This window comes from Temnothorax nylanderi, unplaced genomic scaffold (assembly GCF_030848795.1).
Source record: "Temnothorax nylanderi isolate EJ_2023f unplaced genomic scaffold, tnyl_v1.0 TNYL_tig0230_pilon, whole genome shotgun sequence".
NCBI lineage: Eukaryota > Metazoa > Arthropoda > Insecta > Hymenoptera > Formicidae > Temnothorax > Temnothorax nylanderi.
This window is the reverse complement of record NW_027249292.1, coordinates 121,337-137,463: the sequence shown is the minus strand read 5'-3', so window position 1 is coordinate 137,463 and position 16,127 is coordinate 121,337. Positions and strand designations below refer to the sequence as shown.

The 16,127-nt window shown below is 42.4% G+C and overlaps 1 protein-coding gene across 1 annotated transcript in view; it reads right to left on the bottom strand.

The window, feature by feature from the left end:
* The window catches only part of Bif (protein phosphatase 1-binding protein bifocal), a 39,626-nt gene extending 26,496 nt beyond the window's left edge, over positions 1–13,130 (bottom strand). The window contains exon 1 of the mRNA XM_071717931.1: positions 8,813–13,130. Coding sequence (XP_071574032.1) covers positions 8,813–11,950 — 3,138 coding nt within the window. The 5' untranslated portion in view covers positions 11,951–13,130. The remainder of the gene's footprint in view (positions 1–8,812) is intronic.
* Positions 13,131–16,127: the final 2,997 nt, after the last annotated feature.

Sequence of the window (16,127 nt, the reverse complement as noted above, 5' to 3'; positions counted from 1 at the left end):
CGTGATTATTTCTTTCGGAGTAATATAGTCAATAGAAATCAAATGATTGATTAAATTTCTACGAATAAAATATACAGACCGATTTTAACAATAAATCATGATATAACAATCAGCTGCTTTAATTGGAGAACAATGTTCAGAGGAAATGCGATACGTGGGCAAAAATAGCACCGTAACCAGAATTCGTCAATTAGGCGCGACAAATTATCAATATAAGCGATAAGATTAAAATTGATCTCTTTTTTGGCGGCTGAAATTATCAGACGCACCGTAACATTACTTATTTCATACAAAAAGTTTCTTCCTTTCACATCAACATGCACTTTAAATGAACTTAAATGTCGAGAATAGACGCGCGTTGAATTATGAGATACCGTAATAATTACCGAATAAGAGAGGATGTCAAGGATATCCTCTCTCCGAACTCAATCGCCGTAATGCAAGTACGAAGCAAGATAGTAGTCAATGAAAATCCGTAACCGGTAACACATATCGTTAGAACTTCGCGTAAAAATGTATGACCAATTATCCAGCGTAATTTAAAACTGCTTATATGTATACTTAAATACGATTTCTCCACTTGTTATCAAATTATTGTTAATGTCGGCATAATTTAGGAAAAAGAAAATTAAATTTGAAAGGAAATTTTGTAAAAGTACGGAGTGTAAAAGGAGAAGAATATGACTAGCGCTAAGGTTGACACATTGCCGATATTCAATATATATATCAGTAGCGTTTCACGGTGGGTTCTTAATTTCCGAGCGATAAATCGACAACACATGACTCATAGAAGCACGATCGCGAGTAACCCGTGTTTATATAAGGATAAAGCGTGTGACAGCAAGTGCAATAACATTGTGCAGTCATCTTTACGTCAACCGTACGCGAGGCTTGCTTGTAATTTTTTTGTCACAAAATGCACAAGTTTAAGATAAACGTAAACTGATCGCCAGAAGCTGAATCGAGAGTGCTCGTTTTCCGACTGAATTCGCTACGGTTCGCGCAAATTATGCGTCATTAAACGCTCCCATGAATACACCAGAATGACGCGGTAGCTAAAATCAATGACTTGCGAAAGAAGAAAAGTGATTACTTCCGTCTTGTAAGTTCTATTAATATGAATTATGGTACAAGAAAGTAGATTGTAATAGAGAAACTAAAAACTAAATTTCTCTTGGTAATAAGATAATAATAACTTTGTTTGTCGTTTTCAATAGGTTTTAATTCCCCTTCTGCCCTTTTTCAGTAATTTCATATATTTTATATGCAAGTTTCTATCATTGTGTCAAACTGTTTCCTTAAAATAAAAATATCTATTCGTTTATTAATCTTCATCAATGTTTGCTTCAATCTTTTTTATTTCAAGCATTAGTATCTTGCACCTAACGAGATAGAGTAATTAAATAATATTATACATATTTAGATTTTCTTAATTGATGTCTAATTATGGCATGTAAAAATAGATGTTAGATTATTTCTTGAATTTTAAAATATTATTTTTTCTTCGATTGATTATTATCGACTGCCTCGCAACATTTCAATGATCGCTTTACGAAAATTTCGATTAATTGAGATTCTTGGGTTCGTAAATTTTAGTCATCAATGTTGTTCTTTCATTTCTTCTCTCTCTCCTTGACTCTTTCACCGACACAATAAAAGATATGAGTAGCAGATAAAAAGCACTTTCACTGTTAAATTTAATGGGCATCACGTATAAAAATATCTCTTTCTTCATCTTTACTCAGCTTAATTAATAGACAAGAAGCAACACCGGCACGTACTTTCGCTCTGCAGAATTTCAAGGATATTATGAAAAATGCTAATGACGTTAGACAAAAAGTTTGCAAATGTGAGCTTGTAAACGGTTTCATTACGCGGTACCGAGCAAATTCTTATATTTACTTATTTTGATGCAGTGTAAAAACAACGATATCGCGCATATCGCTTCCCGGTTTCCTTCAGAAAGAAGAACGCCAACGAGGAATTATATCGCTATACGAAAAAGGAGGATAGCCAATGAAAGGACGCAGACGGAAAGAGGATATGGTTATCACGGCGGTTTTAAACTAAACAGGACGTTGTACTAACCGTTCGACCAGATGATAGTCAGCTGACGTACCTATAATATGTATATACACATGCACACAGCGATCGGTTTTGTTTAAATTCCTTTGGGTGTGCCATTTAATAATTATGCATACCATGTGGATGATATACGTACTTATGTACACATACGTACTGTATGCGCGCTTGCCGTAACAGTTTTGCAATGACGCATGATTAGTTAATTATATTGGCTAATTACTCTTTGTGTATCATACGTCTTACTAAGCTATTCTGCGCTAGTCTGAGAAATGCAAGATAAAAAAAACGGAAAAAAACACAAGTAAATTGCTTCCTTTTGCATTTCGCTCCTTAATCTTAATTAAGAACGAGTTTAAACAAAGTGCAGTAAAAAAGAACGTTTACTAAATTTTAAAATAAAAAATCGAGAATTTTTTTAGCATTATAGGTATTAATATCAATTTTTACAGGCAATGTTATTAGAATAAAAAAATTAATAAATGCAATAGTAGAACTTCAGACTTATGTCGACGATTATAAATTGCCACCAAGTTTGTACTTTCCACGGTTAGACATAACAAAGTTTAAGTTCAATGCATTTACTGGAGAATATATAACGACTTTTTCCAAAGAAAATATAAAATGATTAATTATTGTCCATTGCCATTCGAAAACTCGCGATATTCCCACGTGAGAAACGCATTACGTGTCACATCTTACTCATGTGCATCACAATTTACGCGGACGTAATGATCGAAATTATGCAATTTATCACAGGATCGTAAAGGTTAATTAGCACACTGAACCACTGGATATGATATAATCCAACGTTAAGTAATCGCTATAAAATCCACTGTGTACAGGAATAATCTATCTATACTATAAATCTATATAAACGCAACGAATAATTTTCTTACATTTTCACATTTATGTGAGATGTACAATCTCATTGCATATTCAGATATAATTTCTCCTTTATGTTCTTCCGGAAAGATATTTTATTTCACTTAATTTATTTTGCAGAATTTTTGTATATTTATGCACGGAAAGAACGGTTTTGTTAAAGTATATAAAAATTAAACCAGATCTGAAAATAATTATGTTGGACCATCAAAATAATTACGTAGGACGCTCAAGTATGATTATAATGCTGTAAAAAGTTTTGATATTCTAGCAACCGCAACTTGAGCGTCCGATATAATTATTTAGAGATGGTCTCACATAATTATTTTCAATATCTGGCCTATTTTTTATATTCAGCACAACCGTTCTTTTCGTGCGAGAACTGTATTATTTATACATTTTATTATTATCATAAAATAAGCTATATAGCATCGTAAAGCATTATAAAAATATATGTATGTTAAATATAGATTATCGATATTTATTTGTATCGAGACTACGTTAATAAAGAGATACGAAGTATGTTTATCGTGCGTTTTAAAATAACACTTCTGACGATCCTCGACGATCTTTGGATCGCAAGTTTTTGTCTAATGGATTATTATTTATTGTACGCGCATCACGCGGACTTCGTGCATATTTCTCGACATTAATCGCCGTGCAATTTACGCGACTCCGGCTTAATCCGTATTTAATTATCATCGGGTAGGCTTAAGTTTTGAAAATGCTATAACGTGTAAACGTATAAACTTGTTCGTACGTAATGAAGTAAACTCTACGACATCCGCTCTTGTCAACGAGCCGCAAATCGAGTTAGCTTGTCGCAAAAATATCGCTACGTGCTACGTACTGCTTGCGAACGGCGCTTCTACATCAACACCGTACTCTTACGATCCGTAAAACCGGATTCGTTGTGATAAACGAAGTCGCTGAAGTCATATAATTACGTCCCTCCGGATATCGGCAGTCATCAAACCTAATCACATTTCATGACATGTCTCTATTTATGTGAATAAACTCGTAACGGTGTTTACGTAGATAAACGCAATTACCTTACCTCTGAATTATTACAAAAGTAGTGTTACATATTATATATAAAATTGATTCTGAGAATTATACATATATAATAAAGAATAATTTAAGTATACACCTTTATCTTTTATCCATTGCACAACTTTATGACAAGAGTAAAAGTTTTAAAAGCTTTCTTCACTCGTGCAATTTTCAAAGTCGATCAAGACGACTTCTCTCTTGCTCATCGAACGTTAGATAGAGACGTGATTGCAAATTTTACACGTGGCAAGCTTATCATTGCATAATCTATTACATCACAGAAAATGGCATATCTAGTCTTTAAGGATGTCGCTAAAAAAGAGCGATAACGTTATCAGTCTATTTTAATGAGTCATATTTCACTGTATCTCGTACATCGGTGTTCTCAGTCGTTAATAAGAAAGGTTTCAAACTTGTTTTTTTCGCTTTTTTTCACTTGACACCGAACACCGCATAAACAACGCGCATTCTTCGCGATCCCCCGGCTCGAAACTTCGTGGAAACTGACGAAGAAGATTACGCCACCTTGACATGCGTTCCAGTTTCTAGTTCGTTAAGCGATCGTTCTTTATTCAACGTTCGACTCGCGGACAGCGATACTCTTTTTCAGCATTTGCAAATGCACCGTTACGCCGATTAGATGGAGCAGAAGCAATTTCGTGAATAAAATATGAAAATTATGCGCAATTCACAGCACGAGGAAGCACTCGCGGCTTCTGCTAAGCGGCGACCGCACTTTGTGTACATATTCCTTTGTCCGCAATATTGTTCAGAAGGATATCATTGCGCGCCCATTAGATAAGGCAGAGATATCATTTCATAAATGAATATTAAATAACGCGAATCGTATCCGGGAGATACTAGCCGCTGTTCTAACTTGCCACAACGTTTACCATTGTCAAAACAGTAAAGACTGCTTTTATTATATTTTTACTGCAATTCCGTATTACTTTAAATTTACTTACGTATTTGTTAGGCTGAATGTGTGTAAAATAGCAGAATATAATTATATTATATTCCGAGCTAACAAATTTATTATGAGCTATAGATCTTGTTTTGTATTTTTTTTTGTATAATTCCAGCTTGTTTACTGTCAGGATGAATTCTTATCGTACACGCGTACTATTGATATTAATTATAAGTTTCTATCAAACAAAACAGAATTTCGATCAAGTGCACATGTATTCGATTGATTTTCAAAGTTTATTCTTGAAAATAAAGGTTTATACAAAAAGAAAATTTAATGTGTCACTTCGAATTATTTTGAGGTGTAGGATCATCTCTGCCTCTATTAAACCACGTATTTCACTCTGCATTACTAATAGCTTAATTAGTCAAAACTCTTCAATTTTCAATTGCTATAATAATTTGTAAAGAAAATATGTAATTTTTAATTCAGTCTCTAGTATTCGTAATTACGAAACAGTACACGATAGATTAATGAAAAGATTTCCAACATAATAACTAATTGTAAGTAAATCATGCACACCTGGATCCTGCCATTCATACTTGATTAAAACACTATTTATTTAGAATATTCTATTAAATTATTAAAGCACAGGTAGGCATAGTATTTATACTGTATTTATTTTATTATCAATAAACGGAATATCTATTAAATGAAATCCAAATTATCTTACAGTTCGTTGAAAAGAATGAAACAAAATAACATTTCTGAAAATAGAAAATAGCTTTGCGTACGGTAAGCGATATTTAAAATGATAATGCGCGAAGTGCCGATAAAAGGCTTTTTAATTGAAGACAAAGTGAAGAATCAACAAGTGGCAAGCGATATAACACAGGGCTTTATCGAAAAATTATTGGCGAAACTGCTTTCGTCATTATTCCGCGAACCCCACTTCGCCGCGGACAAAGGTTTAAATCCGCGGAATGAACGTACAACGTTTCGCAATGCAAATGTATTCGATAACGTGTTCGTCTGCAAAAGGAAGGGTTTAACTCTGTTACGATGTTATTGAGCGTGACAATTCGTAAACTTCCCGGCAGAAAGCAGGGTACATCCGAGCTATTAATTGGTGGCGATACATATCGCAATGTATCGCGTGAGACACGACTGTTGAGCACGTAACAATCTCGTTTCTATTAAAAACGGCAGATTAAACATTGGGATTGTCGATTATCGCCAGAAATAATCGCTAGAAAATAATGTTCTGCTCGGCGCTAATTCCCATTTCCGGATTATCTAATATGAGAAAGTAACTATCATCCCTCGGACGAATCGCGCGGATCGTGTGCCTAATTTCTCCCATTTTCCGCTGCTGAATGTCGGACGCCTTCGGTTTCACTTCGCTTCACCGCGAGGACGCGATGATGCGTTTTACGAGAAGCCTGGAAATGAGTATGTGGCGCTCGAGCGAGGCAGGCTCTATCGTCGAACGCTTTAGAAAGCGCCGCGCGGTTTCGGAACGTTTTACTTTGCGCAGCCCGCGCAATAATACGCGTGTTAATTTCGCAGTTAATATCGCGGTTATCAAAGCCGAATACAAATGTTTATTCATATCTAATCAAATAATCTGATCTTATACGGCACTCGAATTTGTAACTATTAAACAGTATTCCTTAATGCAGACAATACAAAAGTAATCATGTATATAGAATCAAGATTAATTTCGCAAAATAATTCTGTATTAAGATAAACTCAAACTTTCGTTATTTTGTAAAAATATAAAAAATTTTTAAAAATACATTAAGATAGTCTAAAATACAATTATTATTTGAAATTTAATCGAAATAATATAAAATATAACTTTCAAGGTTTTATCTTTTAACTTAAGCTGAAACTTATATTTAAAAAATTTTTTGTTATATAATTGTATAAATAATAAATTTAATATGGATAACTTTCGTGTGATATAAATATTAAATTTTGTCTATTGTAATATGTGAGTAATGGTGTTGCTTTCCCGAGCAATGCCAGATGATACAGCTAAATGTAAATAAACAGATTCCGTTCCGTAAACTCTTGCTGATGTTTCATCGGCGTATGAGTAAGCAGCGTAAAACAAGAAGAGAGTTTTTCTCACTTCAGAGACAACTGCCAACTGATAAATATCGTCTAACACTCATTGCTGATGACTTGATTGACAAATATTTCAAAGTGTCCGTAACAGCAATAATTAATTCAGCATCCATCTAAGCGCGGCCAATGTTCGGTTTAGGATATGCGATAACACCGTTACATGGTATCGTACAACGGTTTAACGAGGATTCTCGCAATTCGTCAGCGATGTGCGTAGCGTGAGTGGAAGAGAGATGCAAAATCGAGGACGAACAAGTCACGGATTGTACAGGATGTCACGCGATTTTCTCGCGCGTTTCCTTTCAGTCACGTATTTCTTGATTAATTTGAAGACGATCTTTTCATAACTTTTAACATTCAATCATAAATATCTTCGTGACTAAGCTATTGGCTAAAATTCTTCATCAATTTATTTGAATAATGTATAAGTGTATAAGTCGCTTGCATCTTTGAAATGTAATTCGTGAAAAGCTTTTCGCCCAAATAGATTATCCACTTATAATTTAAAAATTATATAGATGCCTTGACCTATATAATTTTTTAATTATAAGTGTGAAATCATATTAAGGAAGAACAACCCAGAATCGTCACTGAATCCACGATGAGTAAAAGAAAGCGCGAGACACCATATACACGCTAAGTGAAACGTGTTTGAAATGTTTAGAGTTAATTGAAATTCCACAGCTGTTGTTATTGGTGCAAATGTCGCCTTTGTCAAGCGACACTTCTGTCCGGCGCGGTGTATTAAAGAAAGTGAAATATAAGCCTCCCGAACTATCTTACGCACGCGAAAAGAAAGTTACCGGTACCAGGTTACTATTGAACTATATCGATCGTTGCATCTTACCTCGTGGCGGCGCAACGTGCTAGTTAATGAAAATTCGGTTTAATGAATACCGGCTCTCACGTAGAGGCAAAAAGCTAAACGAGAACAAAAAGCCCGTAAGTACCTCTTTGCAGTAAATTATTTGCGCTACCGTGTTTTGTTAGCTTATACTAATTGCCTTGGTTCACGGAACATCTGTTTCATTTGAGATGTTTTTCTTTTACTATCGTTTACGATAATAAAAAGATAATAAAAATGCTGTATTACAAACATTTCAATATCAGCTCTATGATTTAATATTGATAATTATAATATTGTGATTTAATATATAAATAGATTATTTATACGCTAACTTTATTAAAAACAATAAAATGTCGCATTATTAAGTTGAGTAGCATATATGATATAATAATGGTGTAATATGAAAAAATATGGCATCTATCTGTAGTATATAATTGTTATATATCTCTAGGAAATAAATATATATAGTGAGACGAATAATCTTATTTATAAATATCCTAGCTATTATTTTTTTCAGAACTAATCTTTTCTTTAAAGAGATATTTATTTTAATCTGATTTAACGTGTAAATTTTATAGAATATCAATTCGATAAAACTTAATCATCTAATTAAAAAAGTAAAATTAGCAATTCGATTTCTAATTCTATTTCCTCATACAAATTAAGAAAAATAGTTGACTATATAAATATCATTCTTGCATGTAATATTAATATTTTAAATACTTTTCTCTAATTTGTACGATTTTAATAAACAAATATTATATGCATTTTACTGAAAAAAAAAAGACTCAACGTTTTTTTAGCAATAAAACTCATGGCAATTATTGTCATAATTGCGACGTCATAGTTTGAACGAGTTCGTGATGCTTTTTGCATTTCTAAAAAGAGTGCAATTGAAGACTCACCTTCTGCTTCTCCCGTTTTCTCCTGATGATAAGGCCGTCATTCTCTATGTAATCCGGTACGTCTTTTCGGTTGCTGAAGTTGAATACCATCGTGTTGTTTTGCTGATTCCACGGTTTCGTGTCCCAGAGACCGCCGCCACCACCGCCTCCACCACCGCCGCCGCCGCCGCTCCCAGCATTTGTCTTCTTCGCGGGTTGTATCTCGTCGGCACTCTTCAGGCTCACTACCACCTTTGTCGGCTGTTCGATGCTCTTGACCCGATTGATCAGGTTCTTTTCGAGCTCGCGGTTGCTTAGATTCTGCTGCGGATGCTGCAGCGTCTTCGTGGAGACAAGCGGCCGTATAATGCCGATCTGCTTCTGCGGCGGCGAGAACTCGCTCTTCTGCTGACATCGTATCGTCTTCGCCTCGTTGTTGCTCTGCGAATACGTCGCCGGCGACGACATCATTGTCGTTATAGTCGTCGTCGTCGCCGTTTTGATTAAGCCCAAGCTGCAAATGGCGCCAATGGGTTTATTCTCTGGTATGATCAGCTTTTCCTCGATATCCTTGCTGTCGCTCTCCTCCTCAGGCTCGAGGTTTTCTTGCAATCTTGACGATGCTTTGGAGGTCACAATGCTGGCAGGTAAACCCACCATGCTCCTGCATTCCGTCTTTATGCAACTATCTTCCTCTGGCATTGGCTCATCCGCCGAATTTTGTCCATTCTGCTTCGCACCTGGCAGATAACTCTTGTCGCTCGTGGACTTGTCGCCGAAGTTAAATTGCATTGTCGTGCCTGCCTTGCCGATGTTGTCCAGGGCGGTCTTGGAGATGGTCCTCGGTCCGTCTACGATTTCCTCGTCGACGTTTTTCTCCCCATCGAACGCGACGCGGCTCGACGTCGCGTCCTCTTTCCATTCCACATCGGCGGACGATTCTGGAACGCGTGCCTGCCGAGAACTTTCGACGTTCGTCTTCGGAGTCTCTTTCTCGATTTGCAGACGAAGAATTTTGGATTCCGGCTCCGTCTTCGAGGATTCCCCCTTGACGGGACTCGGCAGCGGCGGTTTGTGAAGCGGACTTGGGATCTGAATGCGGATCAGGTCCTTGACGGGTGAGGAGGGACTCTGCGTGCCCTGTCTGACGGGCGAGGGCGGGCTCTGCAGCCTGGGTGACAAGATCCTCGGCGAGAGCACCGGCGTGACCGGCGGGGACTTGACGGCGATCTCCAGAGCGGCGGACCTCGATTTGCACGTCTGCGGCGGTTCCGGACTATTCGCCGGAGAGAATTTCAGCTTGTAGCTCGAGGGTTCCGGCGACGGGGAGGGCGAGTGCGACTTTTCGATCTGCTGGAACTTGCTGACCACCGAGGATACCGATTGCACGATTGGTTCCGTGATGACGCCATCTATGTGATATTCCTCCTTGCCGTCCTGCGTCTCGATCAGTTCCGCGGTCGGCTTGTGCGGCAGGACGATTTTTTTCGGGGAACCGACGCCACCCGCGGCACCGGCGGCGCGAGCCCCGCCATTGATGAAGGGCTTCGGCTGCAACGGCGGTTTCTGCACCAGCTTCTTCTGCGTCTGAGCCTTGAACGTGTCGTTGATGGTCTTGAAGGTGGCGACCTTGGCGGCAACCTCGCCTTTGGGCTTCAGCTTCCTCGCGGAGCTCTCGAAGATCCTCATCGTGGTCTTGACTAGATCCGGCGGCGGCCGTTCCGTCTCCGCCAGCACCGGTTTGATCCTCTTGGGCTTGTTGATCGGCTTGGGCCGGTCGAGCTCGCTCAGACGGCTTTCGATCTTCACGGACGTACGGTCCACGAGAATAATGTGGTCGTTGACCGGTTCCTGGCGAACGCCGTTCGTCACTGGCCGAGCGACCGGAACCTGGCGCGTATTCGTCGCTTCATCCACCGTCACGCTGTTGTACCTCATCAAGGTCTCGACGCTGCGCGCCCGTTTCATCGAGTCGTTGCCCCTGGAGGCGTTTCGGTACCTGTCGGTCTTCGGAGCGGCGACGATACCGCCGGCCCCGCCGCCGCTACCACCGCTACCGCCGCTCCGCTTCGTGTATTTCCTGCCGGTAGTGGTCTTTTCGTGACTGGACGCCTCGTCATCGTCTCGGTCCAACAGATCCTCGAGACTGGCCGCGCGCCGGAACCGCTGCACCGACGCGCGGCTCTTGTTCGTCTCTCGTAGAGTGAGGTTAAGGTACTTGCACTTGAGCTTGTTGACGATCCCCGGCCCGTACTGCAGCTCCTCGGAGCTGTCGCTCTCCGCGTCCTCGCTGGAGGCGCGACTCGGCGGCGCGACGCGCGACAAGTCCTTCGGCGTTCTCAGGATTTCGCCGTGGAACATCTCCTTTCCGCGTCTTCCCGTCAAGACGGCGCGAATCTCGTCGCGTTGCGACGACGCGTTATTCTCGTCACTCTCGTTATTCTCGTTCATTCTCGCGGTCGTTCTCAACGGCTTACCGTCCGCCGTCCTCGAGGCCGCTTCCTCGCTCTCCTCGCCGATGTACTCCGACAACTTCCGTTCCGACGAGATGTCCGCGAATTTAGCCGTCGTGCCGTTCACAACATCCTCCGCGTCCGAGCAGAGCGACAAATCCGCCTCGAGACGCATGTTGTTCGCGACTGGCGACGTAAAATCGGCGGCCGTTGCCGCCACCGCCACCGTTGCCGTTCCGCCGGTGCCGCCGGTGGCGGCAACGGTGGCGCCACCGGTCGGCGGCCTTCTCGCGGGATACGAGGAGGGGGAGGAGAGCAACGCGCTACCGCTACCACCACCTCCGCTAACCCCGCAGACCGCGACGGTCGACGTGGTATCCTCGCCGCTGCCGCCGCCGATCGTCGTCAAGCGTGTCGCGCGAAGCGCGCCGGCGATCGCGTGATGTTCCTGAACCGTTGCCGCGCTCTGCTCGGCGACGCCGCCGCCGCCGCCGCCGTCGGGCGCCGTCGCCGTCCCGCTCGCCGACGTTACCGACGACGTGCCTATCATCGCGCTGCACAACTTGACGCTCGCGCCGTTGTTCGCGAGGACCTTGCTCTGCTGACGGCGACGCTGTATCAGGTCGCGCTTCCATTGCGGCACGTTGCTGCCGCCGCTCGCCTCGTTACCGGCGTTCGCCGTCGCGTTGCTGCCGGTGGTAGCCATGTTGGACGCGCGCTGTTAGTAGCTCTCGCTCTCTCTATCGCGCGCGGTCCCGCTTTCTCCGTCGCTCTTTTTCTCACTCTCTCTCGGTCTCGCCTCTCGAGTCTCGCGGCTTCCTCGCGGCACGATACCGCGACGTGCGCGCGTACGCACGTACGTCGGTAACGTACGTCGTTCTTACGCGTTTTTCCCGACCGCGCGACCGCACCTGTTCTTCATACTCCTGTACCTTGCGATTCTTCCTGGCGACCGGGACGGCGACGGGGACGGGGACGGGTCGTACCGGCCGCACACGATCGCCGGAAAATCGATGACACGCCGAGCATACGGTCGAGCACGCGCGCGAACACTGACACGTTTCCCGGAGGGTAAGAGGTGGACGGAAGCGGCGACGAGAGTACGCTCGTTGCTCCGTGATCTCCGGAGCGGATATTTACATGCTTTCGGGGGTTTACTCCGGTTGTCTCGCCGGTCGATCGCCGCGAGAAAGGGCTGCCGTTGGCTCTACGCGAAAATCGATCGTCTCTCCATTCTCTCTTTCTCCCAGCCGCTAAGCCGCTATCCCGCTTTCACCGCGTTTCTTTCTCTCTCTCTCTCTCTCTCTCTCTCTCTCTCTCTCTCTCTCTCTCTCTCTCTCTCTCTCTCTCTCTCTCTCTCTCTCTCTCTCTCTCTCTCTCTCTCCGCTCGCGCTTCGCGTATCGCCGCGCGAGAGCGTTTACACCGCGCGCGCGTCCACCTGCCGCTCTCGCGACCGCTCCGCACCGCGTTGCCGCGAGCGATTGACGATTGACGCGAATCCGAGGTCCGCACCTGTGTGCCGCGACAGGCGTTATCGGGCATACGTCGCACACGCGCACGGCACTGCGACAACAACGGTCGCCGACGCGGAACGTCCGCGCGAATCCCGCTTCCCGCTGCCAGCGTCGCGGAGGGTCACGGGTTCTACCGCCGTTAAATACACGCCGTCGCTCTAACGCGCGATGACTGGCATGTCCGCCTCCTGGAGTGCGGCGGCCACGGCGGCACCGCGAGAGCCGGCCCACTCGACGAAATCGAAAGTATCTGGCCTGCCGTTCTCGCGTGTGCGCGCGCGCGCGCGTGCGTGCGTCGCCGTAGTACACCGAAACCCCTCGCGAAGTCGAAAGGCGAACAACGCGCCTGTCTCGCGCTCCCATCTGCCCCGCGCGATCCCGCCGCCGCCACCGCCGCCACCGCCGCCGCCGCCACCGCCGTCGATCGGCCGGAGATCGCCTCTCTCTCGCGCGGGCAACAGCCCGCCCGCCTCTCTCTTTTCACTTCTGTGAGATTGTGTTTTATGTATGCGCCTTGCGTTGCGTGTCGTGGCGTATGAACGCGCGCGCGCGCCGAATCACCCCTCCTTTCTTCCATGTCCTGTCTCTTTCCCTACCTCCTTTCTCTCTAGCTTTCTCTCTCTTTCTCGCTCGTTCGCTCCCTCTTTGACGCTCTCCCGCCGCGCTCGACTCCACTCCGTAATGTCACTCCGACAAGCGGCGAAGGCGCTCTTATCATGCACATGACGCGCGTCGCGCGAACGCAAAAAATCGAAGCGTAGGGCTGCCGCGGCGGGGACGCGCCGCGCCGCGGCTTTAAGGGTTGATTCGTTATACCGCATTGGCGGCGTACGCAAAACGGATAATCCAAACATTATCCCGCGTTACGAACGAAATGTTTGTATTGGTGAATGATCGATGGGGAGAGCCGTTAGATGATTTATCTTATTTCATAAATGAGAGTAGTATTTCCGTCACGTATATACATATATCTCTCAATCGTCGATTGATGTTTAAATTAGCGCGTGCGAATAACTTAATTAATTATTATTGAATTGTTATAGATACTAAATAATCAACAGTCAACATGATGCGCGAATATTTAAATAATATAAAGCGTTCCACATATGTACGCAATATGTGCGCAAATTCACGTATTAAGGCACTTATGACCTCGTGCGATGACTTGGAAATTCGCGATATGCGGAACAATCTTGTAACGAGCAAATCCTCGCGATTTAAGAAACCTAGCTACTCCACTTAAAATGTACGACTTCCATGACATTTGAGTCTCGAGTCTCGACTAGCGCTCATTACGAGAATCGCCTCATTCCTTATCCCTTGAACCTGTCTCGTCGTGACGGAATGATACGCGCATATATTTTCCCCGATCTGCTCGCCGCGTCCCATCGCGAACTGGACGTTACACTCCCGCGTGGGTGTTATTATGCCGTCCCTTCCGTAATTTACATGCGCTCTGTTCTAGACGACTCGCGAAATGGTCTGCTTCCTGCGCTCTCGGCACTCGCAATCACGACAAAGTCTATCCGCGATGATGCATACGCTGGAACTGCGCAGCGCACCGTGCATTATTCTCTACAAGAATACACTTGATGAGATGGGAATCGCGATATATTGTTCTTCCAACTCTTAATAAATTTCGTAGACACCAACAGTGGCGTAGATTCCTAGATTCTGGGATTATTAATACCTTAATATAAAACAGTATTATATATAATATTATTATAGTAATAAGTGAAATTAGACCGATTTAGTAAATAACACAATTAACTAGAAAATATGCCGTAATCAATCGGATTGGATCTTTGTGCCTAATAATACATATGCGTAATATTATTACATATAATAAGAAATTAATTATTATCAAATTATCATCGAATAACCAACAATCCTAATGCACGAATATTTAGATACAGAACACGCACTCCAAAAAGCAACTTGACGTTTTAAAACACTTGCGACCTTGTATATACAAAATTTGTCGATAAATTTTTTACTTTATTACGTCTACTGATATTAAACATACAATTTATTAGCTTTCTCTTATGTTTTAGATCATATCGTTATGTTATATTTTAGATAATATTGAATAAAGTTAAATTCTAATTAGTTTAATATCGAAGGCGCGACAGAGATCCTTTCCCGTACAATTTCTATCCTTGATTTCTGTGATTACGTACATTCCGACGTGTGATACGAGCGTGAATTAAAACTATCGTGGAATGCTCGACGCTCGAATGTTTGAAACTCGAAAGGTATTCGATATCCTCGAAGGGAAAGTAAATCGGCGTGTAGCCTCTGTGTGTATTGGGATCGATGCCTTTCCATGGTCGCGTAACAACGCAATGTCGTGGACTGGAGCGCTAAACCTGTCACAAGGGGACCAAACCGCTATATTACACTTTATATTATTTATTATATTAGTAATTAACCATTATGTTACACATTATTATTAGTTAAAAGTGACTAAAGTTGTATCAATTTTTTAAAAATCCTGATGTTTATGTAAATCCTAAGTCAAGCATAATATAGGTCCTTTTTTAAGAATAAAATGGAAAATTCTGAGCAAGATATGGCGATTTACCTTATTTTGAGATACATTTATTGTTGGTAATCTAGCAACAACTAGTAAGCAGCGATATAGGTTTAGTTCATAGTTTAAGGCGCGCGGATATATTTAGTGTATTTTTAGTTTTGTTTTTCTCCTGTCTGGCGCGCTATGTGAGCTTAATTCCTCTTCCGCGACTCTTCCTCTTCCGGTTTCTCGCTCTCGTTCGTTATATACGTTGAAACAGTCGTCACGACGTCACGCTTATAAAGTTATTAATAAAGTATTATCAAGTGTGATCTCGACTGAGCCTATCTCTCTTTTATACCACTGCGTTCTACATTTATTACTTGCAAGGTATTTCAAAAACTTCAACTTTAACTTTCGCGCAAAGTGGAATCCTCCATTTTGCGGTGTATCCTTTCTTCAGAAAATTAAGCTAGGAAGATCGGTTTGTGTTGCATCTTATTAATTATTATTATTAGATATCTTAGCAATGAGATTTATTATTTAACCAGGTATGTACGTTTCGTATGAAACTACATCAGTTATTATATTAAATAATAAGCACTTTCAGCTTTTGTGAGTTACAATATGTATAGCGATACGCTTTGTGCATCTCGGTAGCCATAAACTGCTTTACTGTCGACGTTAACGTCACGACGCTCCCTTCCTTATTCCAGTTCCGTATTCAGTTCGGCAATTGTCCGAAGGATGTTAAAGGAGCGCATAATTATCGGTAAGAACGGTGAAAGGTTCGTCTTGAACGGCAACGTGATTATCTACGGCTGGTCGTTACATCGGCCACGATTATTCTCCT